General features: G+C 39.7%; 1 protein-coding gene across 6 annotated transcripts in view; it reads right to left on the bottom strand.

The window, feature by feature from the left end:
- CACNA1D (calcium voltage-gated channel subunit alpha1 D) overlaps positions 1-18,525 on the bottom strand; it is a 310,124-nt gene that overhangs the window by 116,909 nt on the left and 174,690 nt on the right. The window contains exon 1 of one of the 6 annotated variants that reach the window (XM_058561261.1): positions 336-537. The exons of the other annotated variants lie outside the window; for them this stretch is intronic. Within the exon in view, the coding sequence (XP_058417244.1) occupies positions 336-406 (71 nt within the window). The 5' untranslated portion in view covers positions 407-537. Of the gene's footprint in view, positions 1-335; positions 538-18,525 lie in introns of those variants that run through there. 6 annotated transcript variants of the gene reach the window in all.

Below are 18,525 nucleotides of genomic sequence, written 5' to 3'. Positions count from 1 at the left end.
TTCTGGAGAGAAAAAAACGCCGCCTTCACAAGCGGCAGTGCCTCACGGCCGCCCTGGAGCAACACACAGGTCCGCAGCCCTCCTTGGAGGCGAAGGGCCCGGAGCCGGGGAGCGCCCCCGCTGTGGGCATTTTGTGGACCCAGCACAATCGAGACCAGCAGCATATCTGACTTTGCCTGCTACTAAAACATTGGGGAGTACCCCGAGAAAAGCTGGTTCACAAAGAAACGAAAACCGGCTCTTAAAGGGCCCACATGCAAACTCACCCGTTTCAGAAAGCAACCTAAAATCACCAGAAAGAAAGGTGCACAGTGCTGTGGTGAAAAGAGACTCACCTAATAGGCCCTGAGTGCACCTCGGTGAGAGGTGAGACCTCTCCAGGGACTGGGACATTGGCGGCGGCCATTGTTGTGGCCTGGTGTGGGCGTGCTGACACAGACGCTGTTGGAGTTCTCCCTGGGGCCTGCTAGCCCAGGGTCTGCCCCACCCGCTAGAGCACCAATTTAATCCAGCTCAGCCAGGGCAGGCAGCCCACCCTAGAGACTGGCCCTACCCAACAACAAGCCCTCAGGCAACTTTGTGGGCCTGCATAGATTGGTGACTGGATTCTCTGCAGCCTGGCAACTGAGCCGACTTTAGCGGGACAGGGTGTGCACAAGGAGTGGGTGGAGAGTGTGGGGCAGTGGCGGAGTGTGTGTGGCTCCCGCCGTGGAGAGACTGGGTCTGCTTGGGGAGGTCGGGGCGCTCATACGGGGCAGGACTGTGTTGACTGTGTGTGTGTACCTGCGGGCGGCAGGACTTGTCAACTGCAGAAGACTTGTTTCTCAAAGACCCACATAGGGGGTTTGCCCCACCTTCCAAAGCCTGAAACAATTGGGTGCTCCTGTGCCTCAGGCCAGCCCCACCCAGCTGCAATCCTCAGAGAGCTGACAAGAGACCTAATGGGCTAGAGGCTTACAGCAATTGTAAGGCCCTGAGCCTAACAACCTGCCACACTGGGGGCCTACTCACTTAAAAGAAATACTGCAACACAAATGTGGTATTAGAACTTGCAGCCAACTGTGCTGGGGCTCCCCACACCTGATAAAGAGACTGAAGGGCCCACAACAACTACAAGCAGCTGAGCATTACAACAGCTGGCCAGGAGCATAACTCGGCCTCCCTGGGCACCTACAGGGACAGCAAACAGGCTACAACAGAAGGACACACGTAGCCCACATAGGGGTCACCCCTGGAACACTGAGAACTGAGGGAAGCACACTGGAAGCCTCCTAAGGCATCACTTACATAAGGTCACCTATCCAAGAGCAGGAGACATAGCTGACCTACCTAATACGTAGACACAAGCACAGGGAAAGAGGCAAAATGAGGAGGCAAAAGAATACATTCCAAGTAAGGGAACAGGACAAAACCCCAGAAAAGGAACTAAGTGAAACAGAAATGAGCAACCTACCTGACAGAGAGTTCAAACTAAGAGTGTTAAGGATGCTCACTGACGTGAGGAGAAGAATAGATGAACTCAGTGAGAATGTCAACAAAGAAATGGAAGATATAAAAAAGAACCAATCAGAAATGAAGAATACAATACTGGAAATGAAAAATTCATTAGAGGGACTCAAAAGCAGAGTAGAGGATACAGAGGAACGGATCTGTGAGCTGGACGAAAGACTAGAAGAAATTACCCAAGGTGAACAGGTAAAAGAGAAAAGAATTAAAAAGAGTGAGGACAGTCTAAGGGACCTCTGGGACAACATCAAGCACACTAATATCAGTGTTATAGGTGTCCCGGAAGGAGTAGAGCTAGACAAGGGGGCAGAGAATCTATTTCAAGAAATAATAGATGAAAACTTCCCTAACCTAGGGAAGGAAACAGACATCCAGGTACAGGAAGCACAGAGAGCCCCAAACAAGATAAACCCAAAGAGGCCCACACCAAGACACATCATAATCAAAATGTCCAGAATTAAAGATAAAGAGAGAATCCTACAAGCTGCAAGAGAATGTCAAGTTACATACAAAGGAAACCCCATAAGGCTATCAGCTGACTTCTCAGCAGAAACCTTACAGGCTAGAAGAGAATGGCACGATATATTTAAAAGTGCTAAAAGGAAAAAACTTACAGCCAAGAATACTCTACCCAGCAAGGTTATCATTCAAAATGGAAGGAGAGATCAAAAATTTCCCAGACAAGCAAAAATTAAAGGAGTTTGTCACCAAGAAACCAGTGCTACAAGAAATGTTAAAGGGACTGATTTAAGGGGAAAAGAGAAGACCACAAATAGGAAAAATTATCTACTTCCATGATAAGAACGTAATGGATACAAATGCACAAAAAAGAGGTTAGATATGATATCAAAAACATGAGGGAAGAGGGGAGTTAAAGAGTACAGCTTTCAGACAGAGGTCAAACTAAAGTGACCATCAATTCTGTAGAGAAGAAGAAAGGAACAGAGAAGGACTACTAAAACACTGAGAAAAAAAAAAAAAGTTAAAAAATGGCAGTAAGTACATACTTATCAATAGCTACTTTAAATGTCAATGGACTAAATGCTCCAATTAAAAGGCATAGGGTGGCTGATTGGATAAAACACCAAGACCCATATATATGCTGCATACAAGAGACACACTTCAGACCTAAAGACACTCACAAACTGAAAGTGAAGGGATGGAAAAAGATACTCCACGCAAATGGCAACGAAAAGAAAGCTGGGGTAGCAGTACTCACATCAGACAAAATGGACTTTAAAACAAAAACTGTAAAAAGAGACAAAGAAGGGCACTACATAATGATCAAGGGAACAATCCAACAAGAGGATATAACGCTTGTAAATATCTACGCACCCAATGTAGGTGCACCTAAATATATAAAGCAATTATTAACAGACATAAAAACAGAAATAGACAGTAACACAATAATAGTAGGGGACTTTAACACTCCTCTTACACCAACAGATAGATCATCCAAACAGAAGATCAATAAGGAAACATTGGCCTTAAACGACACACTAGAACAGATGGACCTAGTAGATATATACAGAGCATTCCATCCAAAAACTGAAGAATACACGTTCTTTTCAAATGCACATGGAACATTCTCCAGGATTGATCACATATTAGGCCACAAAACAAGTCTCCATAAATTTAAGAAGACTGAAATAATACCAAGCATCTTTTCTGACCACAATGGTATGAAACTAGACATCAACTACAGGAAGAAAATCAGAAAAGCCACAAATACGTGGAGATTAAACAAAATGCTACTGAACAACGACTGGGTTAACGAAGAAATCAAAGAAGAAACCAAAAAATACCTGGAGACAAATGAAAATGAAATTACGACATGCCAGAACTTATGGGATACAGCAAAAGTGGTTCTAAGAGGGAAGTTTATAGCAATACAGGGCTATCTCAACAAACAAGAAAAATCTCAAATAAACAATCTAACAATGCCCCTAAAGGAACTGGAAAAAGAAGAACAAACAAAGCCCAAAATCAGTAGAAAAAGGGAAATAATAAAAATCAGAGCAGAAATAAATGAAATAGAGACCAAAAAACAATAGAAAAAATTAATAAAACCAAGAGCAGGTTCTTTGAAAAGATCAACAAAATTGACAAACCTTTAGCTAGACTCACCAAGAAAAAAAGAGAGAAGGCACAAATAAGTAAAATCAGAAATGAAAGAGGAGAGGTTACAACAGACACCTCAGAAATACAAAAGGTTATAAGAGAATACTATGAAAAGCTATATGCCAACCAATTCGACAATCTGGAAGAAATGGATAAATTCTTAGAATCATACAACCTTCCAAAACTGGATCAAGAAGAAGTAGAGAATTTGAATAGATCAATCACCAGTAAGGAGATCGAAACAGTAATCACAAACCTCCCCAAAAATAAAAGTCCAGGACCAGATGGCTTCCCTGGTGAATTCTACCAAACATTCAAAGAAGACTTAATACCTATCCTTCTCAAACTCTTCCAAAAAATTGAGGGCGGGGGGGAAGCTCCCTAACTCATTCTATGAAGCTGACATTACCCTGATACCAAAACCAGACAAGGACAACACAAAAAAAAGAAAATTACAGGCCAATATCACTGATGAACATCGATGCAAAAATCCTCAACAAAATACTAGCAAATCGCATACAACAATACGTTAAAAAGATTATACACCATGATCAAGTGGGATTTATTCCAGGTATGCAGGGATGGTTTAACATTCGCAAATCAATCAACGTAATACACCACATTAATAAAATGAAGAATAAAAATCACATGATCATCTCAATAGATGCAGAGAAAGCATTTGACAAGATACAGCATCCATTTATGATAAAAACTCTGAATAAAATGGGTATAGAAGGAAAGTACCTCAACATAATAAAGACCATATATGACAAACCCACAGCTAATATCATCCTCAATGGTGAAAAACTGAAAGCTATCCCTCTAAGAACAGGAACCAGAAAAGGATGCCCACTGTCACCACTCCTATTTAACATAGTACTGGAAGTCCTAGCCAGAGCAATCAGGCAAGAGAAAGAAATAAAAGGGATTCAAATCAGAAAGGAAGAAGTGAAACTGTCACTATTTGCAGATGACATGATTTTATATATAGAAAACCCTAAAGAATCCACCAGAAAACTTTTAGAAGTAATAAACGAATATGGTAAAGTTGCAGGATACAAAAGCAACATACAAAAATCAGTTGCATTTCTGTACACTAACAACGAAGTAGCAGAAAGAGAAATTAAGAATACAATCCCATTTACAATTGCAACAAAAAGAATAAAATACCTAGGAATAAACTTAACCAAAGAGGTGAAAGATCTGTACACTGAAAACTATAAAACATTTCTGAAAGAAATTGAAGAAGACACAAAGAAATGGAAAGATATTCCGTGCTCTTGGATTGGAAGAATTAACATAGTTAAGATGTCCATACTTCCTAAAGCCATCTATAGATTCAATGCAATCCCTATCAAAGTTCCAACAACATTTTTCACAGAAATAGAACAAAGAATCCTAAAATTTATATGTAACAACAAAAGACCCCGAATAGCTAAAGGAATCCTGAGAAAAAAGAACAAAGCTGGAGCTATCACACTCCCTGATTTCAAAATATACTACAAAGCTATAGTAACCAAAACAGCATGGTACTGGCACAAAAACAGACACACAGATCAATGGAATAGAATCGAAAGCCCAGAAATAAACCCACACATCTATGGACAGCTAATCTTTGACAAAGGAGCCAAGAACATACAATGGGGAAAAGAAAGTCTCTTCAACAAATGGTGTTGGGAAAACTGGATAGCCACATGCAAAAAGATGAAAGTAGACCCTTACTTTACACCATACACAAAAATTAACTCCAAATGAATTAAAGACTTGAATGTAAGACCTGAAACTATGAAACTTCTAGAAGAAAACATAGGCAGTATGCTCTTCGACATCGGTCTTAGCAACATCTTTTCAAGTACCATGTCTGACCGGGCAAGAGAAACAATAGAAAAAATAAACAAATGGGACTACATCAAACTAAAAAGCTTCTGTACAGCAAAGGAAACCATCAACAAAACGAAAAGACAACCTAACAATTGAGAGAAGATATTTGCAAACCATACATCTGATAAGGGCTTAATCTCCAAAATTTATAAAGAACTCATGCATCTCAACAACAAAAAAACTAACAACCCAATTAAAAAATGGGCAAAAGACCTGAACAGACATTTCTCCAAAGAAGATATACAGATGGCCAACAGACACATGAAAAGATGTTCAAAATCACTAACTATCAGGGAAATGCAAATCAAAACTACAATGAGATATCACCTCACGCCCATCAGAATGGCTATAATTAACAAGACGGGAAACAACATGCGTTGGAGAGGATGTGGAGAGAAGGGAACTCTCATACACTGCTGGTGGGAGTGCAAACTGGTGCAGCCACTATGGAAAACGGTATGGAGATTCCTCAAAAAATCAAGGATAGAACTACCATATGATCCAGCTATTCCACTGTTGGGTATTTATCCAAAGAACTTGAAAACACCAATTTGTAAAGGTACATGCACCCCTGTGTTCATTGCAGCATTATTCACAATAGCCAAGACTTGGAAGCAACCTAAGTGCCCATCAAGGAACGAATGGATAAAGAAGATGTGGGATATATACTCAATGGAATACTACTCAGCTATAAGAAACGATGAAATCCAGGCATTTGTGACAACATGGATGGACATTGAGGGTATAATGCAAAGTGAAATAAGTCAGAGGGAGAGGGTCAAATACCGTATGATTTCCTTCATTAAGTAGTAGATAATAACAACAATAAACAAACACATAGAGACAGAGATTGGATTGGTGGTTACCAGAGGGGAAGGGGGGAGGGAGGAGGGTGAAAGGGATAATTCGGTACATGTGTGTGGGGATGGGTTGTAATTAGTATTTTGGTGGTGAACATGATGTAATCTATGCAGAAATAGAAGTATAATGATGTACACCTGAAATTTTTTACAATGTTATAAACCAATGTTACTGCAATAAACAAAAAATTAAAAAAAAAAAAGAGGTATTCTTCAAAAACATGGGCTCTCTTGTCTGAAACCCCTTTCTCTGAATGAAATATATCACTCAGTCAAATGAGCCAAGCCAACATCATCACGTCTTTTCATGACAGGCTTCAAATAGTCCTATTTAAGAAACACACCTTGCTAGACTCGTCAGATTCCAGTTTTTAAAGAAAAATAAGGAAAATGTGTGCCTGAAGTCTGACTGAGGAGGGTGACAGAACCATTACAAATAAATATGTTTGAAGGTACCAGCATCCCCAAGGCATGTCCTGCTTATGCACCAACACAGTGTGCTGTGTGAAGGGCCTGGTTAAACTGCCTGCAATGGAGAGACAGCTGGATCTGCCTATTCAAAGGTCTGCAGGTAGGGTCTGACTGCAGATGAACAACACTGGCCCCGGGAAGAAGCTGGAAGTGAGCCCACCTGTTGGGGTGTCCTCAAAGCAATACCTATAGGAATTTCAGCCCAAATCCCACTCCCTGGCCATGTCAAAGGCAAACCACCTGGTGAGAGGCCCTGAGAGGAGATGGGGACTCTCCTTCCCAGAAGGAGTTCCTCCTTGAAGGGCAGGATGGGTGGGAAGTGCCTCCCCTGAACCATCAGACAACTGAGAACAAGGAGATGGGCATCATGTTATAGGGGAGACTCAGGGATTCAGAGAGATCCACCCCCCAGCAACAGGATTCAAAAGGACCACTTGATCTAGAATGGACTTATTCACATGCAGTTTTAAGAGGAAAAAAGAAACCAATTTCTTTGAAGCCTTCATAGTCCACTATTCCACTTTGCTTTGAGTAATTAACTTTGGGAAGAGAAAGAAACCGACAAAGCATGAAAAACAGAACAGTTTAGGATGCATCAGCACAGACTCAGTCTGGGTAGATGGGATCCCACAGGGGGTTCCCCCTCACCAGACACAGAAGGAGCTTCCACTGATGAGAAAAGCAGCAGCTTGGGCTCCAGCGACAAGCAGATCTAGATTTAATTCCTAGCTTACTAGGAATTCCTTACTTACTAGCTGTATGACTGAGAAAAATGATAAACCTCTCTGAGCTTTGCTGAACTCATCTGTAAAACCGAGGCAAAAAACACTTCACTAAAGTAGTAGAGAAGATTGAATGCAACTATATAAAGCACTTAGCCCAGTGCCTGGCAAACATCTTAGCTGCTGTATTAACAACAAGAAGCAATAAAGAATCATGCTCTCACACAATCCATACCCTAGAGTTGACAACCCAATCCACAGACCTGTCTCCTCATCCGAGACACACTGGCCCACAACTATCTTCCACGTGAACTCCTTCGTTTCCATCTCCACCACCGCATCCCAGCCCAGACTCCCATCACCTCACACCTACCCCACTGCCACAGCCCCCAGCCCCAGAGCTCTCCTCACTCCATTCCACCCTGCAAGGCACCAGCTTTACCTTCCAGGCCCAGCTCTTCTCCATCACCCTCTTGTTCAAACAGCTCAACGGCTCCCATAAATTAAAGAAAAAGTCCTGCCTCCTTCATTGAGCATTCCCAACTGTGCATCCATTCTCCTGCCCCACTGCTCACCAGCCAGCACAGAGCACCCTGGCAGCCTCACTGGCCACTCACCAGCTCCTGATGCGTGTGATGCACCAGGCCCTGCTTTCCTCACCACTTGCCGGGATCTGGAATGTGCCCTCCTTTCTTCACATCCTTACGAATGCCCTTCCCTCAACGCCCAGCCTGAGTCCGGCTTCCCCAGGAGAGCCACACTGAACCCTCCATTGTGCTCCTAGGACGCACTGCTATGTACAGATGGTGCTAAAATAGTCTTGACTTAGAGCCAAAGAGGGAGAGGATGCAGTGGTTGGCATCCACGCAGGGCCCTGGAGTTTCTCGTGTTCGTAAGTAACGGCATATGATTCAAGGACGGGGGGCCTCTGGGAACAGCACCCCTCTGGCAGGTGGTGTGCACCGCCCACTGAATTAGAATCCTTCAGACACAGCGCAAGCCTCCTAGACTCAGAAGCTGCAAAGCCCCAAATGCCTGGAGGCTCCAAAGGTGGCAGGAGAGAACTGAAACCAAGATTTATTTTAAAGTAGAATTTCAAGGGAATGATGTAGTTCTGTGTGGATTAATATTTTATCCCTGAATCCAAACCAAACTCTTATGACAATCAGACTTAGGGAAATTAGGTTAGTGCTTCAAGTGCCACTCCAGGACCTAAAAAGATGTGGGGCCCTGGAGAGAAGAGCTGGCAACTGAATGTTCAGACTGCAAATCAGAAGGCTTTTCAAACTCTCAGAAACAACCTCCTACAAGGAGATGACAACCTGGCTAACGTTGAGCACTCCTCACATTTGGAAAGGTCTCTTCGGTTTACAAAGTCTCCTCCCATCCATTTCTCTGCTTGGCTCTTAGGACAGCTCTGCAATTACCCAACAAATGAGGCCACCTAATTTTAGGAGTGAGAAAACCTTGACTTGGAGAAGTGAAGTATATTGACGAAAGCCACGTCTCTAGCAAGGATGGAGCCAGGACTCGGACCTCTGAACTAGGGCTCTTCTCACTACAACATGTAGAAACCAATAACCACAGCAACTAACGATCCCAGCAGCCAAAGGAGCCACCGCAGGCCAGGTAGCACTCAGAGATCTGAGCCATGGCACTGCCACAACTGTCAGCTGGGCTATCCACACCTGCTGGAATAACCAGCACCCCAGGCTGCATCTGTGGAGACTGAAGCTTCTGGAACACACCATAGGCTGCATGAGCCCAGACCACAAGGGATGGACAACATGGCCCCAGACTAAGTGAGCCAGGGTCTCTGTTAGCCAAGGACCCTCTCCCATCAGAAGACCTCACCACCACTAAGCCTCTGCTCTCTTCGCCAACGCCTTCAGCCACTGCTCAAAGCACGAGGCACATGTCCAATGCCCAATCCCCATCACCTACTGCACCATCATCCCCACGTTCCTCTGAGCTTCCTCGGCCATCCCTCACTCTTCACTCCACGCCTGGAGAAAAGCAGCCAGGCATGGCTACAGAAAGTCATACGATGGGATAGATCGACATCAACACAGATTCATCATCACCAGCTTCAAATAGGACATCAATGCTACCTGTCATCTACTGTGGTTCTCTAATCCACTCAATCCCTAACTCCCTGCAATGACTATTTTGAGCCTTCTCCACTCGCCTCGGACATACAACTCTAACACCTACCCCTTTACCCTCGGTGGTTAACCCTGCCTCCTGCTTCACAGAAACTAGGAATCAGGAAGGAATACTCCCAGCTTCCCACTACCAAACCAAACTTATATCTGCCCCCTTTTTCTTTTCCTTTCTTCTCTTTACCAAGAAAAGCATCTTCTCTTAATACTGTTTTCTGACATCTTAATAAAGTGAGTGTTCTAATCCATGAACATCATATTGCCTTCCATCTTTTGTAAGTCTTCTTTCTTCAGCAAAGTTTTGTGTCAAGAGGTCTTGTACATCTTTAGATTTATTCCTAGGACCTTGATTTTTTTAGGCTATTTTTTTTTGTACCTTCCATGTCTCTGCTTCATTTTGAACATACGGAATATAGTTATGATGTCTCTTTTTATGTCCTTTTTCTGCTAATTCTAACATCCGTGTGAGTTCTGGATTGGTTTCAATTGATTGATTTTTTCTGCTTCTTTACATGCCTAATGACTTTTGATCAACTGCCAGACATTGTTAAGTTTTATCTCGTTGGGTGCTAGATATTCCTTTATTCCTATAAATATTCTAGTGCTTTGTTCTGGGATGCAATTAAGTAACTTGGATCTAAGTGTTGGATTCTTTCAGATCTTGCTTTAATGATCTGTTAGGTGAGTCTGGAGCACTGCTCAGTCTAGGGCTAATAATTCCTCACTACTGAGGCAAATCCTTTCCCAGTACTCTACCCAATGTTCTGTGAATTATGAATTATGTCTGGCTGATGGGAATAGACAACATTGCTGGCCCTATATGAGCACTGAATACCATCCCTTCTAATCCATTAGAATGTTCTTTCCCCAGCCTTGGGTAGTTTCCTCACACGCATGTGCTGAAAGGTACTCCGCTGAATACTTAAGGGGGACCTTCTGCTGATCTCTCGAGTTCTCCTTCTATGAAATTCTCTCCACTCCGGTACTCTGTTCTGCATACTTTAACCACCTTGGTTTCTGCAGAATCTTAGCTTCATTTTCTCAACTCAGAGAGACCACAGGGCTCTGCCTGGGTTCCTCCTCCTCATGCTGTAGCCCAAGAACTCTCTCAAGCCAGTAAACTGGGGCAGTCATGGAGCTCATTTAGTTTATTTCCTATTTCTCAGGGATCACTGTCCTTCATTGCCTGATGTCCAGTGTCTTGAAAACCAATGTTTTACAGACATTGTCTGTTTTTGTTTTACTGTGGTTGTTTCAGGTGGGAGGGTAAATCTGGTATCTGTTACTCATCTTGACCAGAAGCAGAAATCTCTTTTAATTCTATTTTAGTGGTATTTTAAATCAATTTTATCGAGATACAAACCACAAACTGTAAGATGCACATGATTTAAGTTTACGGCTTGGCTAATGTTAACACCATGTACACAACACCCTAACCAAGATATAGAACATTTATAACACCTCCCAGAAAGTTCTCTCATCCCCTTTCCCAACTGACTCTTCCTCTGCCCACCCTAGAAAACCAATGACCTGATTTCTGTAGTACAGATTAATTTTGCTTCTTTCAGAACTTCATCTTATGTTCTCTTTTGTATCTGGCTTCTTTCCCTCAGCAAATTGTTTTTTGAGCTTCATTGATTATGTTGTATTAGTACTTCATTCCTTTTCACTGCTGAACAGTATTCCAATGTCTGAATATACCACAATTCACTTATCTATTTACCTGTTGACAGACATTAGGGGTTTTCCACTTTGGAGCTACTACGAACAAAGCTCCACGAATGTTCGCATACAAGTGATTTTGTGGACACAGGTTTTTATTTCTCTTGGGTAAATACCTAGAATGGAACTGCTGAGCCACGTGGTAAGTATGTGTTTAACTCTGAGAAACTGAAAAACTTTTCCCAAGTGGTTGTACCATTTTATGTTTCTATGAGCAATGTATGAGCACATCAGTTGCTCTACACTCTTGGCAACACTTGATACTGTCTGTCTTTTCGGTTTTAGCTATTTTACTACACATGTAGTAGAATCTCATTGCAGTTTTAACTTGCACTTCCCAGATGATTAATGATATTGAACATCTTTACATCTACATTGGCTATTTGTATATACTCTTTTGTGAAGTATCTAAGTCTTTTGCCAATTTTTATTGGGTTGTTTATGCTATTTGTTAAGAGTTCTTTGTATATTCTAGACACAAACCCTTTGACAGATATATGTATTGTAAATACATTCTCCCATTGTGTGGTTTCCCTTTCAATTTCTTCTTTCTGAAGGGCAGAAATCTTTTTAGAAAATATTTATATTTTTAGCTTTTTAATTAGATCTATGATCCATTTCAAGTCAGTGTTTGTGTCTCATGTGACCTAAGGATCAAGGTTCATTTTTTTTTCCAGACAGATATCCGGTTTTTACAGCATTTTACTGAAAAGATTATCCTTTCTCCACTGAATTATTTAGCACCTTCGTCAAACAGCAATTGATCATATACATGTATTTCTGGATTTCCTATTCAGTTGTTCCATACGTCTATCTTTTTCTTTTTTTTTTTTTTTTGTGAGGAAGATCAGCCCTGAGCTAACATCCATGCTAATCCTCCTCTTTTTGCTGAGGAAGACCAGCTCTGAGATAACATCTATTGCCAATCCTCCTCCTTTTTTTCCCCCCAAAGCCCCAGTAGATAGTTGTATGTCATAATTGCACATTCTAGTTGCTGTATATGGAACGCGGCCTCAGCATGGCCGGAGAAGCCGTGCGTTGGTGCGCGCCCGGGATCTGAACCCTGGGCCGCCAGTAGCGGAGCGCGCGCACTTAACCGCTAAGCCACAGAGCCGGCCCCATACATCTATCTTTATGCCAAAATGACACTGTATTTACTTTGCTTTATGATGAGTCTTGAACTCAGGGAGTATAAATCCTCCAACTTTGTTCTTTGTCAAGATTGTTTTAGTTATTATAGGTCCTTTGCAATTATATATAAATATTAGAATCATCAGTTTCTAAAAAAAAGGCTATTAAGATTTATACATTGCACAGCACTAAATACATAGATAAATTTGAAGAACGCATAGATAAATTTGACATCTTAACAATAGTGAGTCTTCCAATCCTGATCATCAGACGTCATCATTTACTTAGATCAATTTTAATTTTACTAATCAGTGTTTTGTAGTTTTCAGTGTAGAGGTCTTCCATATCTTTTCTTATCTTTATTCCTAAGTATTTTGTTGATGCTATTGTAAATGATATCTTCTCAGATTTTACTTTCCATATGCCTATAGCTTGTACATAGGAATAAAACTGATTTTTGTATATTGACCTTATATCCTGTGACCTGGCTATATTCACTTATTAATTCTATTAGGTTTTTTGGTTGATTCATTAGAACTTGCTAAGTAGGCAATCATATTTTCTGTGAATAGAAATAGTTTTTGCTTCCTTTCTAATCTTTCTGCCTTTTATATCTTTTTCTTACCTTAATGTACTGGCCAGTACTTCCAGTATAACACTGAATAAAAGGGGTGAGAAATAAATGATTATTTTGCTCCTAATCTGAGGAAAAAAGCATTCAGTCTTTCACCATTAAGTGTGATGTCAGTTATAGTTTTTTTTTTTCTTGTAGATGACCATTTTTAGGTTGAAGAAATTCCCACATATTCCTAGTTTGCTGAGTTTTTATCATGAATGGTTATAGAATATTGTCAGTGGCATTTTCTGCATTTGAGATGATCACATGATTTTTCTCCTTCATTGTTAATATGGTAAATTACATTGTTTGATTTTCCAATGGTGAACCAACCTTGTGTTTGTAGTATAAACCCCACTTGGTCATGAGGTATTATTCCTTTAATATTGTTAGATTCAATTTGCTCATTTTTGAGAATTTTTGCATCTATATTAATAAAGGATATTGTTCTTTTCATATTATGCTTGTTAAGTTTTGGTAGTAAGGTTATTCTGCCCTAAAAAATGAGTTGGGGAATGTCTCCTCCTCCTCTATTATCTGAAAGAGTTTTTTCTAGAAATGGTATTCCTTCTTTCTAAATTGTTTGACAGAATTCACTTTTCACATCATCTAGGCCTCCCGTATTCTTTGAGAGAAAGTTTGTGATTCTGAATTCCATATAAAAAGTAAATTAGGGCTCTTCAGTCTTTTATTTCTTCTTGAGTCAGTTCTGATAAGCTGTGTTTTTCAAGGAATTTGCCCATTTCTAAGTTACTGAATTTACTGTCATAAAATTGTTTAACCTATTCTCTTATCATTTTAATGTTTATAATATCTGTGTTGATATCCCTTCTTTCATTTCTAATACTGATAACTCATAATTTGCTTTTTTCTTTTTTGATTAGTCTGCTAGGGATTTATCCATTTGATTAAGCTTTCAGAGTCCACTTTCATCTTTGTTAACTTTATCTATTATTTGTGTTTTCTATTTTATTGACTTTTGTTCTTCATTATTTCTTTTTTCTACTTCCCTTGGGTCTAATTTGCTCTTCTTTTTCTAGATTCTTATATAGGAATGCAGATCACAGAATTTAAACCTTTCTTCTTCACTAATATAGGCATTCAAAGCTATAAATTTTCCCATAAGCACTGCTTTAGATGGATAATGCAAATTCCAAGATGATGTATTTTCATTATCATTCAGTTTAAAATATTTTCTAATTTTCATTGTAATATTTTTCTTTGAATTGTAAGTTATTTAGAGATGTGTTATTTAATTTTCAAATATTCAGAGAACTTTCTAGACAGTTTGTTATTGATTCCTATTTTAAATCTATTGCTGTTAGAAAAAAAAATGTAAAATTTCAATCTTTTGAGATTTAGTGAGCTATTTTTGTTTTGTTTTGTTTTTTTACAGTCCCGATGCGATCTGTCTTGGTGAATGTTCTATGTGCTCTTGAACTAAGTGTGTATTCTGCAGTTATTGGATGCAGAGTTCTATAAATATCAATTAGGTCACTTTGGTTGATAGTTTTTAGATATTTCTATACTTAGTGTTTCTAATCTCCTTGCTCTATCAAATACTGAAAGAGGATTATAAAAATTTCATCTATGTTTGTAGATTTGATTTCTTCATTTAATTTTGACAGCTTTTCCATCATGTATTTCAAAGCTTATTAGGTACAAGAACATTTAGAATCATTATATCTTCTTGATGAATTGACCCTTTTATGATTATGAAATGTCTCTGTCTCTGAAACATCTCTATCTCTGGAAATACTCCTTATACTGAAGTCCATTTTGTGTAGTTGGTATTAAGATAGTTACCTCATTCTTTTATTTTTAATCTGTGTCTTTCTATTTACAGTATCTTGCATTTTTATTCATTATAGCACTTTCTGTCTTTCAATTAAAATGTTGTGTCCATTTTCATTTAATGCAATTATTGATATGATTGGGTTTATGTATACCATCTTGCTATTGGTTTTCTGTTTATTCCATATGTTCTTTGTTCCTTTCCTGCCTTATTTTGGATAGTTAAGTACTAGTACTATTTAGGATTCCATTTTATTTCTTCTTTTTGCTTTTAAGATACCACTTTTTTAACCATTGCACTTGAGATTACCATATGCATCCTTAATTTATTACAGTCTATCATGAATTCATATTATATTATTTCACATATAATGTAAGAATTTTACAACAGTCAAGTTCCATTTAGCTCCCTTCTATCTTTTGTGCCATTGTCATATAGTTTACTTTTAGACATTATAGTCCACATAATACTCTCTTATTTTTACTTTAAATGACTATCTTTTAAAGAAATTTAGAAATGAGGAAAAAATCTATTTTTACCTTCATGTTTACCATTTTGGCATTCCTTATTTTTTAAACGTATGAGTTTTTATCTGGTATTTTTTTAGCCTGAAGAACTTCCTTTAACACTTCCTGTAGTGCAGATTTGTTGGTGACCAATCCTCTCGGCTGTTTGTCTAAAAACTTCTTTATCTTACTTTTTACAGAGCATTTTTGCTGAACACAGAATTCTAGTTTTTTCTTTCAGCTCTTTAAAGATGCCATTCCATCATCCTCTGGCTTGCACTATTTCTGAAAATAAGTCAGTGAACGGTCTTATTATTTTTCCCTAGTATGTAATTGCCTTTTCCCCTCTGGTTTGTTTTAAAATGTTATTTTTTATTTTCAGCAGTTTGTATTTGATGTGCCTTGGTGTGCTGCTTTTTGTGTTTATACTGCTTGGAGTTTGTTAAGCTTCCTGGATTTGTGAATTTATAGTTTTCATAAAATTTACAACATTTTCAGCCATTATTTAAAATTTTTTTCTTCCTCAATCTCTCTCTTCTACTTCTGGGACTCCAGTTTCACATATAAGATTGCTTATTATTGTCCTAGAGATCATGAAGTCTTTATTGATCTTTTATCCCTTTGGTGTCCAATCTATTGTTTATTTCAGACAATTGTGTTGTTTCTATTTATTGAGATTCACCACCTGTTCCTTTATTATGTCTATCTTTTCCTTCAACTACTTGAACAGGTTTATAGTAGCAATTTCAAAGTCTTTGACTGCCAGTGGCAACACTGTTGTCATCTCTCAATTTGTTTCCTTTGACCTTTCCCCATGTGATTATGGATCATGTTTTCCTAGTTCTTTTCATGTCCCATAATTTTTAATGATGTGGGGAAACATCTGGGGAAGTTTGGATTTTTGTATCTTCCTTTAATGGGTATTGACTTTTGTTTTGGCAGGTGTTTAATTAATTGGCCACTTGGCCTGATCCTTTTGAAGCTTGTTTATAAGATTTGTTAGGGCAGGTCTAGAGTAGCTCTTACTCCGGGCCTAAAATAGCTCCATCCCTAACACCTGGCTTTTCTGAAGTCTCAGTTGAATGTCCAATGTATTCATCAATGTCAATCCACTCCAGCTGGTCAGAGCCCCTCCGTCTCCCCACACTAGGAGATTTCCAACAGCTCACAGCTTGCTATCATGCCTCAATAAGTCTCACCTGGCACATAGCAGCTTAGTATATGGTCCAAGATTTCAGAGAATCCCTATTCAGATTTATGAAGCCCCTTCTCTGTACACCTCTCCGCGGTGCTCTGTCTTGAAAATTCCAGCTGTCTCAGCAGCCTGAATTCCACTCTTTGCCTTCTCAGCAAATACACTGCTGTCTTCTGCTGGGCTCTGCCTCCTTATGCCACAATTCTAAAAGTGTCTCTGGGCAGAAAGCCAGGACAATTGCGGGGCTTACTTCACGTGTTTCCTTTCTCTTAGGGATCCCAATCCTGTACTGCCTATTTCCATCTTCTGGAAAAAAAAAAAGTGCTTCATATATTTTGGCCAGTTTTATAGTTATTTATGGTGAAAGGTCCATTCTGGCACTGTTACTATGTTGTGGCCGAAAGAGCATTACAACAGCCTTAATTAAGTCTCCTACATCCAGTCTTTTATACATCTAGTCCATTCATACTATTGCAGTCAGAGTGATTTTTATATGCAGATTTTCCCAACATTTTATTAAGAAAAATTTCAAACAGTCATAAAAGTAGAAAGAATTATACAGTGAACACCCATATGCCATCACTTCCTCATTAAAATTCATCAGTGGGTTCCTTTACCCTTCAGCTAATGACCCAAATCTGTGACATAGTCTAGAAGGACCTTTGTGATCTGAGCTCTGATGATCAGTCTTTCTCCTTCTCTTCTCCACTCTCCTTTCCAAGCCCCCCAAGGTTCCTGCCACCCTGGCTTTGTTCAGTTCCTTCAACGTCCTCTTCTCCTTCCTATTGTAGGACCTTTGCAAGGGCTTTTCCTTTAACTGGAACACCCTCCCCCAGCCTCTTCTCCTATCTTGCCTGGACACGATGGCTATTCATTCCCTTCACTTCCTCCAGGATGCTTCCCCTCACCTCTTAGACATCAGTTATGCCCATTAAACACTCTTACAGCACCATACACCTTTGTTTCCAAGAAGTTATAAAAGTTTATAATTATAATTTTTGTCTTCCCCATTAGATATAAGCTTCATGAAGACAAGAACTCTGTTTTGCCCCACCATTGTAACCTTAGTACCTATCAAGGAGCTTGGCAAATACTCTACTACTGTGTAGGCACTCAAAAAATATTCATTAAATGAATGAATTCAAGTCTTTTTTTCTTAAGAAGTCTAAGAAAGAGAAAAAAGTATCTAGCAAGATTTTTCTGCTTCTTATTAGTATGTTATATTGAATCCAGCCAGGTGGTACAGGATCAGCCCTAAATACTGCCTCCAGGTCAAGCACAGCTGTGCTAGCCCAGGTTGGTGAGGAACAAAGTCATTCAGAAAGATCTCCAAAGACTCAGGAAATGGAGAATTTTCCATTGCTCTTCTAGACAGCCAACCTAAATTCTAATAACACTATGGATCCGTATCGTCATTCGACCCTCAGAGCTACAGCTCTGAATCCCACAGCTCTGTTTCAGAGAAAAAAAAATTTTAACGACATATCCAAGGGTTTAGAACCAGACAATGCCCAACAACTCATTCTGTGTCGCTCCCCATGTGCTCTCATCTCACACACCAGGGCAATAATGGTGGCTCTCCTTTGCTTTGTGGGACCTGTAAAGGCTGTCTCATATGGGGAAGAGGATTCCTATGTCTTGGGTGCATACATTTGCTGAAATATTAAAATGAAACGCCAGGAAAGGAACAACTGCTGAACTTTAATAAAGATGAGTTCCCTGCCCTACGGACATATTGGTCTTCGTATACCGAGCTGCCCTGCTATATCAATATTTGATCTCTGTAAGCAGTTTTACCAGCCTGTAAAATAATATTACACAGAAGAAAAAAAAAAAA

This window comes from Diceros bicornis, chromosome 2, assembly GCF_020826845.1.
Source record: "Diceros bicornis minor isolate mBicDic1 chromosome 2, mDicBic1.mat.cur, whole genome shotgun sequence".
In the NCBI taxonomy this organism is placed as follows: Eukaryota; Metazoa; Chordata; class Mammalia; order Perissodactyla; family Rhinocerotidae; genus Diceros; species Diceros bicornis.
This window is presented reverse-complemented; position numbering and strand designations above follow the sequence as displayed.